The 16272-nt window shown below is 32.2% G+C and overlaps 1 protein-coding gene across 1 annotated transcript; it reads left to right on the top strand.

Moving 5' to 3' along the window:
• Window positions 1-2178: 2178 nt before the first annotated feature.
• On the top strand, window positions 2179-15665 carry LOC137812589 (protein MICRORCHIDIA 7-like). Its single transcript, XM_068614676.1, has 20 exons — window positions 2179-2933; window positions 5884-5958; window positions 6101-6135; window positions 6215-6293; window positions 8284-8376; window positions 8467-8551; window positions 9886-9961; window positions 10493-10621; window positions 10770-10868; window positions 10967-11068; window positions 11779-11943; window positions 12015-12110; window positions 12916-12967; window positions 13057-13168; window positions 13272-13345; window positions 13457-13821; window positions 14465-14559; window positions 14648-14732; window positions 15050-15172; window positions 15320-15665. Exons 1-20 carry the CDS (start codon window positions 2492-2494, stop codon window positions 15395-15397), a joined length of 2460 nt encoding a protein of 819 aa, XP_068470777.1. The 5' UTR covers window positions 2179-2491; the 3' UTR covers window positions 15398-15665.
• The last annotated feature ends 607 nt before the right edge of the window (window positions 15666-16272 follow it).

The following is a 16272-nucleotide window of genomic DNA, read 5'->3' as shown; positions in this document are numbered from 1 at the left end:
TCTCATGCTATGCTTTTCTCCTTTTTTGACTGGTGTCTTGACCCTATAGTCTGTATGAGGATGATTTGTTGATGTTTTTTCCAGGAGTTTGTTCTTTTAGGTTGGATCTCAAAGTCCAGTTAGGTGAGTTGACTTGAATTTTTTTGTATACGGATTGAACTACCCTTAAAGTGATTCACATTTATTGATTTTTTATTATCGATAAAAAAAAAGTTACATATAGATTATGGATATAAATAAGCGATTATAGTAATTTCAAATATTAAATAAATAAAAAGTTTATTATAATTTTATCTATCTTTTTATCCAACTTTTATATTAAAAAGAGCATTACGGTAATAATATATATATATATATATATCATAAATATATTTTATAAATTTTTTAATTGTTGAAATTTAATAATATATATTCTATTTTATTGTTTTATTTTCGCTAACAACATATGACATAATTCAATATCATATATAATAATAAATTTTGTAAAAAAATATCAATATTTATAAGATTTTTATTATTTATTAAATCTTTTATTATAAATTATATGTAAATATATGACATTAGTTTTCTTAATGTAATTTTATAAAACTCAAACAATTATGGATGACATTAGAATTAAGAAAGTCTTTTGATAGGTAAATTATATTTCATAATTAAATAATATAAATATATTTGATTGTTATTATAATTTAATAAATAATTTTGTTAATAAAAAGTTTATTAATAGAAACACTCATTTTTGTTTGATTCTCTCTTATTAAGTAAGAGGAGTTTATTGTTACAAAATAATAAAAATGTAAATTAATGTTTTTTAACATGGAAATATATATTTAAATTTATATTTATAAATTATTTTGACATATTAATTTAATAAATTATAATTATTATAAATTTATAATATAATATTTATAAAAAATAAAACACAACAAATTTTTAAATATTTAAAAAAATACTAATACAGAAGCAAACTTAGTGATTTTGGTACTGTGTATGTCAACAAAATGTATCCTCTTACCATGTAGTTTTTATTACATTAAATATTTTTAACTAAATTATTTTTCATATCTATAATTATATAATTTATTAATTTTATATGAAAAAATTATAAGTAAACTCCTTAATCTTCAAAACCGTGTCAATGTTAGACTTAATAATTATTTTCTACATAGAAATTATAAAATTTATACTAATCAATTACTTAATTAGCAATTTATGAATATATATAAAATGAGAAAATAAATTTGAATTTTCATGTACAAATTACTACATCATTTGTAGTTATTAAACCGCAACACAAACCCTAGTCACTTAGGTATTCCGGAGGAAGAATGATGAATGTTATATTGTATATTTGCACACTGAAATACTATAATTTAGTATTTTTTTTTAATTTAGATAAAGAATTTTGATTACTGAATTTTTTTTTTAAATAACAAGTAACTATTAATAATTTAAAGATATTAATATTGTTTATATTTTTTTCACTAATCTTGATATTATTTTTTAGTCAAAGTTTGTTAAGATTTTTATATTTGAAGCAGAAACTGGTTTTAGTTTAGTGGACAGTAATTTAAACTGATGTTTGTTATTTTTACATTATTGATGTTTGAACTTAATGTTGATTATCTCAAATTGACATTGTTAAACAATTTTAATTAATGTTGATTGATTTTTTTTTCATTTAACATTAAAAAAAACACAAAAAAATTATTTACATATGATAGAAAAAATAACAATGATAGACATCAACAAAAAAAACTTTCTGATGATTAAGAAAGCACTAGTGAAAATTAAGAAAATAATAATAATAATAATAATATAAAAAATAATTTTAACAAATTAAATAACAAAATAACTCTTATCAACATCTACAAATAAACTTTAGTCGATATTAATAAAAAATAATTTTAAATATAACAAAGAAAAACACAAATCTCATCAAATAAATAATTTTAAATTCTAATCCAATACTCTACTAAAATCCTTTAATTTATTTGTCTTTATCAAAATAATATATTTTATTATAAAGTATTTTAAATATATCATTAAATTTTTGTATTTATATAATTTATTCATCATAATTGCTAGTAGAAGGAAGGCTTAGGCTTTACTAATAATTTTTGTACAGATCTAATTTAATCCATTTTAAAATAAAATAAGATAAAATAAAATTTATGAGGTGTGACTTTGTAACAGGTATTTTAAAAAAAGAAACTGGAGAGTGGGTGCACCAGATTTTCCTCGATTCCGAGGGATCAAGCGCGTAGTTCCGTATTTCCTCCCTCCTTGTCTTCTCGACTCCATACGAGAGAGAAACAAATCACCTTTTGCCTCATCGATTCTCGTCAACCCTTTCTGCACCATATTCTTCTTCAATTTTCAACTTCCCACGATAATCTTTAATTCATTATTCTTTCTTGTTATATACTTCATATTTTGCTTATAACTAAATCTATCCAATTCCCATTTTTTCGTCGTCCGTTAAAGCCTTATGGATGTTTGCGTAAAAGAGGAAGTGTTGGAGACTCCAATTGTGACCGAGAGGAAGTCGCGAAACGGTGCCGTTTTGGTTTCTCCTCCTGGTCCGGTCATCGAACTTAGCAGTAGCAGCAGCGGCAGCGACAGCGATTCCGAGAACGATCTTGATTTGGACAGTGTAGTCGCCAGTACCCTGTGGGATGGAGGAAGGTCTTCAAAGAAGCGAAAGACCAGCGACGCTGGAGTGGTTTTGCCTGCTGGTTTCCTCAGTCCTCTCCCTCCGGCGCCGGAGTCTCCACCGGAACCTCTGCTGGCCTTGCCGGCGCCGGAGTGGGCTTCTAATTCGGCATCGGGGTCCAATGCGTATATGAGACCGGGAGTGAATAGCAGCAAGCAGTTCTGGAAGGCCGGGGATTACGATGGTGCTCCTTCCGGTGGCTCTGCTTCTTCAACAGGTGCGTTTTGTTTTTGTCTATCTTATATGAGATGACAAACGTTACTTGTTGTGAGAGTATTTGTGTTCTGGATTTTTGTTTATGTTTTGTTTTCTTGATTTTTGGTCTTTAAAAAGTGAATGTTCTTACTTGATTTTCAATTTTTTATTCTTTAACTGTCGTTGCGAACCATTACATTGATAGTCTATTTCAACGTCTCCTGACAGTTGTTGAATAGAAAATCACACCAATTATGTAAGGATATACAATGCGGATACACAATGCCTGTTTCTCCACTAGTTTCTAATTATGTTTATTCTAAACTGAAAGCATCTGACCACGAACAATGATTAAAGATCCTTGGAATGCCTTTTGTATGTTTGCTGAGGTAGTATAACATTTCCTAAATTTCCCCATCATTTGTAGTGTCGAACCCAAATATATAAATTTAGAAACCTGTGGTGTAACACTGACTCCTATTTAACTTATTGTTTTTGCCTACTTTTACTCTAGTTATGAAAACCTCTTGGTTCCAAAGTATGTGTCCAAAGTTCCAAGTATAGAGTTAACCTCTTCCCTTGATAATCAAAACTATACCGTCCACAGAAAAATGCAATTGTTTTTTTTCTAATGTCCCGGTATCCAATACTAAATTAAATAGGTAAGGGCTAAAAATGGATCCTGAGGTAACTGTATATCTTATAAAGTGAACTTTAAGTCTAATGTAATCTTACAAAACCGATTTATAAAATGATACTTGCATCCATTTATATTTTATAATTTGGTTTTATATTTAGTCGATGCGAGATCTCCAATGAGTCTCCTTACACGGAGGACTAAACATCTCGAGCTTGGGAACAAAGAAGGGTTTTATAGTGGGTGACATGACAAATCTTGTTAGGACGAACTCTGATATCATCTTATGAAGTGAATTTTAAATCTAACTCAACCTCACAAAACGACTTGTGAGATTTACACCTATTTATATATTATAATTTGGTCATATCTGTAGTCAGTGTAGTATCTCAACAATATCCTTATAGGAAAATCCTTAGCCTTGCCTGTTGGAGTTCTTGGTATTGCAGTTACTCCATCACACGGCTTATGTAACACAGTCCATTATTTTATAATGTCTTTTGTAAAACTTGTGATGAAAAACCCACTCATCTTCGGAAGGATCTTACAACATCAATCAGTTCAAGCCTCAACAAAACATCTGTGGAGAAATAAGGAGAACTCCATGATTCAGCCTAGAATTCAAAGAAATCAAAACATGGAGGAGAATAAGAGAGGTAGAACACATCACCTTCATTGAGAATGATAAGTGCAAGTGAAGATTACTCATTTGAATTAAGCAATTAAAAAAGATAAGAATCTAAGAGCAAGTTTCAAACACAAGAAGAGAAAATCTTTCTAAAAAATAACAAAGCTATCTAAAATTTAATTGAACAAAAGTTGTCTACAAATGGTGTAGAAAGAAAAACTTATTGAAGAAGCTTTGACTAACTAAACCATTCCTATCTACTAACTAGAGTTTTCTAACAAAGGGTCGAGGAAACTTCCTAAGCACACCATACCAAATAGGCTTCAACCATCACAAGGGGCTAGCTTCCTTTGCAAGTTTTGGTTCAAAAAGTGGATCCCCAGATGCTATCAGTGAGTTGAGTCCCACCTCATTATTGAGCATCATTGATGAACATTAATGGTGTTTACATTAATGAGTCCTACTTGCATTGATAAGCAATTGTGTTCACACTTGCAAGATTTGTGTTCGCTCCTTGGGCCTCACCTATAAGACTTCTACTAAACTGGACATGATAATTTGTCTAATCTAAGTTGTAACTACTAACTATACTAATGTTTACAAGCTCCATTATTATCCTCTACTTTTTCAAGAGAAGTTTGATGGTCTTGATGATCTGCCCTTCTTTTCTTTTAGCTATTGACCTTGTTACAGCCACTTGTACTCCTTGACTAGTAGTCCTTGTGCCTCTAGGTCTTCATCAACTTGTCTTTACACTTGATACATTTTTTCCAAATAAAGAGTAAAAAATAAATGACATCTGTTGTTGACTTTTATCTTCTTTTTTTGCACGAGAGGGTTTTGAGAGTTAGAATCCATTCATCTGCAAGAAAACGCAGCCAGCCCCATCTTATCCTCACAGCTTAGTATTTATTCAGCATGTTTTTGAACGACCTTACCTTGTTAGTATCGTGTCATCTGTTTAAAAAACTCAGCATCCCATCCTATCCTCTCAGCCTAGTATTCTTTCAACATGTTTCAGGACTACCTAACCTCTCAGGGGCCCAAGCATTTAGTGGGCAAAACCCATTCCTTTTCTGTCAGTCCTAGCTTCTCATCTCTGGTGTTAGCTGACTTCTGTTCCACACGTATGATTGTTCCCAGTTTCTTCCTAGTTTGCATAGGTCTGTACTTTTTAAATTATAATGCATATGGACTTTTTTCTTTTTTCTTTTTTCATGTCCTTTATGCTTGTTGATGTTGTTATTGAGTTGTTAATTATGACTAAGATTGATGATGATTGTGTATCTAGACTTGGTCTTTATTTTTTTGTTATTTTTATTTTTTGAGCATTTTGCACTTGTATTTCAAATATTTATTTTGTACGCATAATCTTGGTATAGTGGTCATCATGCTATCCACTTCTACATGCTTATGAGGTTGACAATATCTATAGCTATTCAGTATTTAATATCCTATTCTTGATTAATATGTTGGGACTTGATTGATCAAGGATCATTCTAGCGAGCTAGTCATTCGTTCATTGATCAAGGTTCAACAAAACCTTTTTGAACCTTCTTTGTTATGCAATAAATAAATTCATTGTTATAGATATTTTTATGCCCTTTTTTGGGTTTTTTTGTGTGTCTAGCTGTCACAAACCTGAGGTTCTCTGAGGCAGCCTGTGTTGTTGACAATGTAACATGATATTTCTTCTAAAATCTGCAGTTGGTATGGATCATGTCAGAGTTCACCCCAAGTTTTTACACTCTAATGCCACAAGCCATAAATGGGCTCTTGGAGGTAAAGTGGGAAATGAGCAAATTTGTACCGTTGATTAATAATTATTTGTGATATCAAATGGATTTTTGTTTTCCTTCCCCTTATCCTTGGAGGTTTATTATTATTTAGCATTACTTAGATTGGTTATCTTACGTTTCTGTAGCTTTTGCTGAGCTTCTGGACAATTCATTGGATGAGGTATGCGTTGCTTCCCATCCTTTTAATAAAGCACCACTTGTGATTATTGCCCTGCCTTACTTCTTGAATTTGACTTCAGGTTTGTAATGGGGCGACATATGTTAATGTAGATATGCTTATAAATAAGAAAGATGGCTCCAGGATGTTGCTGATTGAAGGTATTTCATTCATAAAATGTTTACTTAAAATATATATGGAAGGAAAAAATGGAGCATATTCTTAGCTATGATGATTGATTTTGGTAGTAAAACAGAAGGATGTAGAGTGTGCAAGAATATCCTGTAGGATTTCGTAGAATATGTGGCTTTTTTTCCTCCATGAAGTGAAGAAAGCAAGTCTTAATTTATATTTCTGTTCTGTTCAGAAATTCTTGCATATAACTTTACCCAACTTGTCTTAAACAAGTGCATGATAGAATTGAATTGGTTATTTAGAAAATACATTCGTATTCCCTGAAATATTTAAGCCCACCACTATTTCATCAATAGTCTGTTTATTTCCTTAAGTTGATATCCAAGCTAACAAATAGCACTGCACCTTTTTACATTTCGACAAAATAAGTTCAACCCATTTTCAAAAACTTCCAGCAACCCTAGGTAAGTTTAGGTTGGGTTTAATTGACTATAACTTAAAAAAAAGGTTATAAAAGGGTGACCCAAAGGTTGACCTACCAAATAAATAAAAAAATAGAAAAAAAAGCCTTTTAAAATGTAACCATAACCATAATTAATAACCATTGATTAGTCTATAAAATATATCACCGATACCTTGAAAGTCCAAAACTAGAAACATTAATACTTTAGGGCCCATTTAGGGTGGTTGCAAGTTTTTGATTTTCAAAACAAAATGATTTGGCTAAAATGGAGATGAAATGATTATCTAGTTTCAAAACACTTTTATTTTCATTTTCAAAATCAAGAACAAAATATTTGTGAATTTGGTTTATGGTTTTAAGCCAACACACTCATTACATTTGATACTGGTCCTTCCCATCATTGACATTGACATCACCCCTGCTATCTTTGCCACTACCATTGTCACCAACATGGTTGTCAAACTTGAAGTCTACTTGAACTCAAGAAATTTTGTATGCTCGATTAATAGACTTGTAAGAGTTTACTAATATAAAAAATAATAGTAAAATTTTTATTATGACACAAATAGATAACATAATATGTTTAGCACAACAATAGTTCAACTTCATAATAAAGAGAAGTAGCAAACCTTATTTTACAAGCGGGGTTTGTAGTGTTGAATTAGGTTTTACTCCACTTTTTAAGAGGGTTTAAGAACCTATCGTAGTAAAGTTTGTTAGTCCTATTTTGCCACCTGCTGGACCACCAATAAATATTTAGTTCCATATTCAAGATGTTCAATTCCTTAGTGTAAAAATGGTGTGTTGGAGATCCCATATTGTCTATAAATATAGCAAAAATAAGGTAAATAAGTGAGTGCTAATCTTATCTTATATATAAGTTTTGTATGATTAAGTTAAATTTTAATCCACTTTTTAAGACATTGATTTAAAAATGTTGACTCGCTTCTTGGCTAGGAAGTTTACACGAGTTTAAAGAGTTGGATAGAGATTTAAGTCGTTTCCACTGCCTAGGATAGTGAACTGTTAGAGTTTAAAGAGTTAACTTGAGTTTGACAACCTTGACCACCACCACACACAAAACACCTTTAAACTAATTTGACATGATAGGTAGTTTTCAAATGGAGTTTATTTCAAAATTTGAAATTAAAAATATTTAAAAATTAAAATATTGTAGTTCTTTTAAATTTTCAAACTTTCAACCAAAAACCACTCCAAATTGGTCCTTAGTGCATTGATATCAAGAAGTTCACAAAAAAAAAAAAGTTCTGATGGGTTACTGTAAATACAAGAGAAAATGAAAATAAGTTAATTTGATGCTACCAAATGTGTTAAACTGTCAAGAGATAACATAAACCCATTTTCCCATCTCCACTGAAAAGTAAAATTTATTATTTGACATGAGAAGAATACGTGAAAAAGGTTTAGAAATTTTATTTTGTCCTATTAATAGAATCACAATAGAAGTGCTATATGCTTTCTCTTCTTTTTACCATTCTTGTTTTCTTTTTGATGTCAAAAATCTAAATGTTTGATCTTGAATTTTATTCCAGATAATGGTGGTGGGATGGATCCTGATAAAATGCGTCAATGCATGTCACTGGGGTATTCTGTGAAAAGCAAATTGGCAAACACAATTGGACAATGTAAACCTTTACTCTAGGGTAGAATATAAGTCTTACAGAATATTCTAGTAAAAAATGTATGCTTACTTATCTTTTGTGTTCATGTGATAGATGGAAATGGCTTTAAAACAAGTACCATGAGGCTAGGGGCTGATGTAATTGTATTCTCCCGTTATCCAGAGAAAGATGGGACAAGGTTTGTTTGACTCTCTTCTTGCTTCACTCAAATTTCTTTCCTAGTTTGAAACATCTTCTGCATATAGGGGGAACTTACTGTGAGGCAATCTAGTTATGATTTAGTATTTGTTGGATTTATAATGCTTGTTTTCTTATGCATAGGGATGGCAATGGGGCGAGTGTGGGTTTGACTATTCCATCCCCATTTCCAAAGTAAAAATTCATTCTCATCTCCATATTCAACGAGTATGGATTTTTTATCTTTGGGAACGGGACTCGTACCCGCTCCTGTATCCGCCCCCTCACTGTTCCAAATATTAATTAAACAATTTTCTTATAGAAGTAAATATGACAACAAAGGAAATATGATATTATCAAGTATTTAATGTCAAAAGGATAATAACCTTTTCTTTTCTCTTATATCAAATATAAAAAAAGAAATTATAATTGTATAAATATCAAATGAGAGTATCAAATAACAATTAGATAAATGTCAAATAGTTATAGAAAAGAAAAATTAATATAATTTTTTTAGTTTACCTAATAATTTGAAAGTGTTTTAGTAATTTAAAACAAGGATAAGTATAAGGATAAGGATGAGTATTGAGACGGGGATGGGGGCGAGGACAAGGTGAATATGTACATACCCATTCCCGTCCCCATACCAATTTAAAAATCGGGTATTACCCATACTTATACCTATATCTATACCCCGTATCCAGTCAATGCGGAGATTCTTGTCCAAATTGGGACAGGCTCATACAATACCCGCAGGAACGAGTTCATTTGGTGTATTATTACCTTTTACCTAATTTACTAATAGCCGTGGAATGTAGTGAGCTCAATTTGGCACTAGAAAAAAATACACTTCATTTGTTTGTTTCTGGGTCACAGTTTATGTACTATGCATCTAGGTGACAATTTCATGGTTCACTGGTTCTCTCTTGTAAGCTTCTCTCTGTTTTGGGTGTTGACATTGTGCTCTCCTATTGCATGAAAATATCCTTGTTGGTGTTTTCTCAGCTCTGTTGTGCAGCGATGTTATCCTTTGTTTTGTCCTGGACAGCCTCTGCGACCTCAACTACTCTCTCATTTCCTTTCTATTGTCCATTTCATATATTGTGGATCAGGTCATATTAGGATTTTAGTTTTTTTTCCTCCTCTCGTAATTTTGGATTGTTGTGCCTCATTTTAAGTCCAACAACTTTTTTTTGTTTATGCAAGACATACATAACATATAATAGAATCAACTAAATGATAATAATAAAACTATTATAATTATTGTTCATATAACTTTATTGTTTTTCATGACATGCTTATATATCTAATTGGATGATTTGAATTTTTTATTAGCTCTAGTCAAAGCATAGGTTTGCTGTCTTATACATTTTTGAGGAGTACGGGAAAGGAAGACATTGTAGTACCCATGGTAATTTCTTTTCCTTGTTGATTTTAGTTTTTCTGAGTATATATTATTATTAGGAGTGAAACTAAAATATTTATATTGATTTTTGTTCAACATATTCTTGTATGAGCCACAAAAGCCTCTTTCGTGGTGTTATATAATAGGAGTTTATACTATATATTGGAATTCTCTGATAGAGTGTAATTTGACTGCTTGAACATGGCTGCGTTCCCATAGTCTCAATAAACATTGCATCTTAAACCTCTATCATTATTGGCTCAATCTTGCAATAGTTATCTGAATTTTCTGCTGTGAGGACTACTGGGTTTTGAAAACATTATTCATGGATTGCAATTGCAAAGCATGGGATGCGTCAGTATGTTTGTGGACTGAAATTAGACATTTAGGGATGAGTTGGGGTTTTGAAAACATAATTCATGGATTGCAAGGCATGGGATAGGGTCGGGGTGTTGTGGACTGGATGGATTATTTAATTTGATTATTTGAATATGTTCTCTTAATTATGCATCTAACTGTTGATTACTGCAACTAAAGTTGGACTATGAAAGAAGAGGACAGAAATGGGATAAGATAATACGAACTTCTCTGGATGATTGGAACAAAAATGTTGAAACAATGGTACAGTGGTCACCATTTTCTGATGAGGCTGATCTTCTTCGTCAGGTACTCCCTTATTGTTTGAAGAGAGTAATTAATCTGATATTTTTCTTTTCTTACGTAGCATGTGCTCTTCTTGGGGCTAATATTCTAATTCCATGAGTATGGTTATATATCTGTATTGTTGATAAGCTGTTATTGTCTTAATTTTTAGTTCAACTTGGTGAAAGATCATGGTACACGAGTAATTATATACAATCTCTGGGAGGATGACCAAGGTCAACTGGAACTTGATTTCGATGCTGATCCACATGTATGCTTGATAACTGAAAATCATCATCCTCCCTCAAGAAAAATTCTTTCTATAGCAAATTTCATACAAATTTTGATACGTTTATGGTTTTGTGTCAGGATATCCAAATAAGAGGTGTTAATCGAGATGAGAAAAACATACAGATGGCTAAAGAGTTTCCCAATTCTCGACATTTTTTGACCTATCGGCATTCACTAAGGGTAAATCAAGATGATTATTATTACTACTAATATTTGTGTAGAAAGAAAGAATATTTAGCTGCTTTCTGCATGGTATTCCTGTTCCACTGTGTGTAATATTTATAGGTAATTTAGGGTGTATTTGGTAGAATAGAAGGAAAGAAATTAGTGAGAAATAGTGTTGATGGAAATAAGGAAGACAGAAATAGTGAATGAGAATAATTGAGAAATAAAGTGGAAATAAAGTGTCTGGTTTAGGAGTAAAAGGAAAGAGAGAAATAAGAAATAAAATAAAAGATTGCCAGATAATAAACTTTTTCATATAAAAATTGTTCATTTATATTCTGTAAGGCCACTTGCTCAGCCAATTATATTGCATTTGGCCTCTGTTTATGCCTTCATACAAAATTGATTATAAGTTGCAGTAACCGAATATGAGCTAGGTTAATAAGGAACAAAATGTAAACTGCTGTGCATTTCTGCTCCATTTCTCACAATTTTTGCATGGAAATGAATTTGAGTGGGACCACTGCTTTTTATTTCTTTCCTGCGTATTTCATGTATACAAACGAAATCACTTTTGCTGTTCCCTCCTATTTCCACATCCCCTCCTTTTTTCTGCCATCTATTAGCCTCTGAAGACCTTAGTTCTGTTCTATATTTAGTATAGACATGCATCTGATTTATGATTTGTATTTATCATCATACTTTTTATGTTGTTTCGTATCCAGAGTTATGCTTCAATTTTATATCTGAGACTTCCTTCTGGCTTCCGAATTATTCTTCGCGGGGAAGATATTTTACATCACAACATTGTGAATGATATGATGATGTCTCAGGAGGTGACCTACAGGCCTCAAGCTGGAGTTGATGGGCTTCTTCCAAAGGACTCATATGTAATGATTGTCTTTGTGTTTGATATTCCCAACTTCTGCAGAAATGTGATTTCATCTAGATCTTGTGACAGATGGTTGCTGTTGTTACTATTGGATTTGTCAAGGATGCAGTTCACCATGTTGATGTTTCGGGTTTTAATGTTTATCATAAGAATCGACTCATTAAGGTAGGGTTTGTTATGATTAACAAGTGATATAAGCATCCGAATGTCATATGTGATGCTCATCCCTCTTTCTCCCTTTTAAAGTTTCCATGGGCATAGTGATTTTGAGATAATGAAGAATATCTTTCAGTTGTTAACCTGGGTTTGTTGATTTCAATCTGCAAGATTTTTAAGTTGGTCATTTGAAGTATACTTTCTGTTTTTTGCGTGCTAGTTAAAAACACAATCAGTAGAACCTTTATAATTGCTATTATTTATTTGCCTAATGTCACCCTTTTGTTTTCCTTATTTAATTCTTAGAAATTATTAGAGAATTTCAGAGAAATTAGAATGTGTTGTTGATTCTGATATTAACATACAAAACGTGTTCGGTTACATGTGCTATGCATAGCTTCAGAAGCTGCGCAAGCTAAAAGGAGCCATTTATAACTGCCTGCTAATTTAGTAGCCAGTAATGAGAATAGCCAACACTAAGCTATAATAGCAATAGTAGCCAAGAAATATTATAGTCTTGAAGAAAGCAGAAAGTTTGCAATTTATCCCCAGGCCGTTAGGTTTAATAATTTGATGCGTCTGTTGGGTATTATTCTGAAAACAGTCTTGTTTGTTTTGAATTAAATTAAATGAAGTTATTGTCTGTGGAACTTGCATATCAAGTGAAGAACTTTAGATATCCTTTCTAACAGTCATAAATGGTTCCATGATAAAACAATAAATATGGACTTTGCCACTTGGTGGAGTTTTCTATTTGTTTTTAGGATCCAAAAGCATTGTCTCAATTCTTACAGATTGTTTTCTTGATTGTCAGCCTTTCTGGAGGATCTGGAATCCAGCTGGAAGTGGAGGACGTGGGGTCATTGGTGGAGCCCTTTCTATGCTCATTGAGTTCTGAGGTCCCTTTATCAAGTCTAGTGTATTCATTTAACATAAGGTTCTTTTCTATTTGCAGGTGTCTTGGAAGCCAATTTTGTTGAACCTGCTCATGATAAACAAGGCTTTGAGCGTACATTAGTTTTATCAAGACTGGAGTCTAAATTGATACAAATGCAGAAAAAATACTGGTAATTGTTTATTCTTCATTGGACTATTCATGATAATGGCTTGTGAAGTGAATAATAAGAATTATTTATATTTTAATTATTTGTTATTTTCTATTTTATTTAGGAGCACTAACTGCCATAAAATTGGTTATGCTTCCAATCGAAATAAAATACAAATCAGAGATTCTGGTGATAAAGGTATGATTAGAGGCCTTGCTGTTGTTGTTTCATACTATGCTGCTTGCTCAGTGATTGAAATTATATTGTGGATGACCATATGGTATTCTACAAATGGATCTTGTTTTGTAGACACATCTCCTGAATATGTTCCAGAACCATCACAATCAAAAAGGAAACATTCTACCATGGACAGCATGGTGACACCATTGACATCAGACAAATTGCATTCACAATCGAATCAGAAACGTATGCAAATACAAACAGAAAAAGATAGTGGATTTATTAACGGCCAATCTCCTGTCTCTCCTCCTAAATATATAATACAAAGTTCATCTGAACAATCATCCTCTGACAATGATGTCAGTGATGAAGTCTTGCCTAAGAGAACAATTAAGAAGACATCTACTGCTGCTGAGAAGTCATTTGAGAATGGAGACACTACATCAAATAGAAAAACCTCACACTACACACGGGCATCCGCTTCCAAGCTAAAGGTAGTGCATATCATCGCCTTTATTTCTCTTTGTTTTCATTCTCCTTTTTTCAGCTAGTATATATCCGGGCATTAGAACTTGAATTGTTAACATCTAAGGCTTAGAAAGGATGGAATTAAAAATTTATTGCTTTTACACTGAATGGGCTGTACAACCTTTTATCAGTAGCTAGGAATGAAGAATGAAGAAAGATAGAAAAATTTAGAATATGTAAATGTCCAAAGCAAACAAAGCTTGTCTTATTTTTGAGGGAGTATCGGAGGTCATAGGTACCATGCCAACTGTCTAGTAAAAGCCACGGTGTTTAATAATTTTTAGTAGATTAAAAATATTGTATGACATGCCTCTAACTGGTGCCAATTAGCCAGGTTATTATGGTGCCAAATTGCCAATAAGTTGAAATTTTATTATTGTGTTGCAAGAATTCATTAAACAATAATCATGGCATATAATTCAATCTGCCGAATTTAGTTATTTGTTTACTATCGATGTTCCAAAATGAGTTTTTTGTAAAATTTAATCGAGAAAAAGTTTATCTGTAACGGAGTTATGGTGAAGATGACTAGGAGTCTAAAATGCTTTTTAACTAAAAGTTCTTTTGTCTGAAAATGTCTCTTAAAGAAGAGTTGATGTTTGAGTGCAGGGAAAAGATGTGAATGATGGCGAGCAACCACTATCTGACAATGGTTTACTGACACTCGAGCAATTGAAAAAAGAGAACCGTGAGTTGAAGGAAAGGTATATTGTAATTTTAGAACATTCACATCATATATTGCTTTCTTTAGTGAACTTAATTCATTGGGCCTTATCCTTGTTTTTGTTATAGTTCACAGCGGAAGGAAGAGGAAATTTTGAAAGTGTCTCAAGCTTTGCAGTGTGAGAAAGACAAGTGTAAATCTCTCGAAACTCAGGTTTGGACCATGATCTACTTTACAGCTTAATATTTGGTGTAATTTAATGATGTAGATTGGTTTGCTAGTTTCTATTATTTGTTTAGGATTTTTACTTTATATCAAGGATTATTTGTGTTAACCTTTTTTCTGTTGGAAATATCTCATTTGCACATGTCATGCTGAAACGAAATAAAAAAGAAAAGTCGTGGATTCAATTGATTGATCCAAATTTGAGGACATAAAATATGATACTTGATGAATTTGTACAACCCGTAAAACTACTTTTGTCCTTGTTTGAACTCAGTTGCAAATATCTTATTTCATTTCTCCGTCAGCTAAATGAGGCAGAAAAAAAGATTGAAGAGTTGAACAACGATCAAGAAACTCTCATTGATGTATTCTCTGAAGAGAGGGATAGACGTGATCTGGAAGAGAAAAATCTAAGAAAGAAGCTTCAGGTTTTATTCTTACCTAATGCTCTGCTAGTCCCCCTCCCTCTCTTCCCTGAATATATATAAAAATGAAAGAAAGGGTGTTATGCTCTTTTTCTTTTATTTTAATCCAAAGCAAGTTGCAATTACATTAACTGTTTTTTGGTCCTGTAGGACGCATCAAATACTATCCAAGAGCTGCTTGACAAGATACGGATACTTGAAAGGAAGTCTACAAGTGGCAGACTATAACGATAATGATGGCCTTGCTATTGCTTTTTCTGTGGTATTGAGTGTTGTATCTACTTGGCGCTGGGAGCCAATGTGTTTTTGCTATGCATTTTTTATCATTTATAGGAAGCTTCTAACTTAGGATGTTAGGATGATTCTGTTAATTGTTTGTATAGTTTCACGTAGCACTTCATTCATATTCAAATTTCTGTCCAGTACGGAGGAATGAATTGGAGACTAATTGAACAATGTTCTTTACCATGGCATTTGAAGCAGTTTTATGTACCTATTCAAATGTCTTTTTAAGCATCGTTGTTCTCAAATACCGGTTGGATTTTTAATTGAGGCACTTGCTAGTTGCAACACTTTTGCTAAATTGACCATGCCTACATCATTCAAATCTGTTCCCTTCAATTCTGAACTGTTGTTTAAATCCAACCCTAACCGTTCACAGCACTAAAGGACTCGTGCGTAATGGAATTTCTTTTCCCTAGGCGGGTAGGCGGGTAGAGGAAGTTGATTATTGTACGAAGATTGTTGTTAAACATTGTTGTATGATGTGGAACAGTTGGGTCTGCTTGTATTAAAATCGAGTAAAAATTATTTTAACATAACTAATTCTGAAAACTGTAGAACATAGTTTAGTTGTTTTATATTAATTTCATTCCTAGCTTTTACATTGAAATGTGTTACGGTAAAGAAAAATTAAGGATTAAATACATTTTGGGTGCAGAAGTAATCAATGGAAGCTCAGATGCATTTTTAAACATGAACTAGGGATGAAATATAGTTTCTTTACACTGCTCAATGTGAAACTCCACAAGTAATTCAGAGAGGGGGCGTGTAAGAATAAAGGTGTCTATCAATCATATACAATACACTCAAAAATATGTAAT

This window comes from Phaseolus vulgaris, chromosome 2 (assembly GCF_000499845.2).
Source record: "Phaseolus vulgaris cultivar G19833 chromosome 2, P. vulgaris v2.0, whole genome shotgun sequence".
Taxonomy (NCBI): Eukaryota; Viridiplantae; Streptophyta; class Magnoliopsida; order Fabales; family Fabaceae; genus Phaseolus; species Phaseolus vulgaris.
Note: the sequence above shows the minus strand (reverse complement) of the source record. Positions and strands in the feature narration are given on the sequence as shown.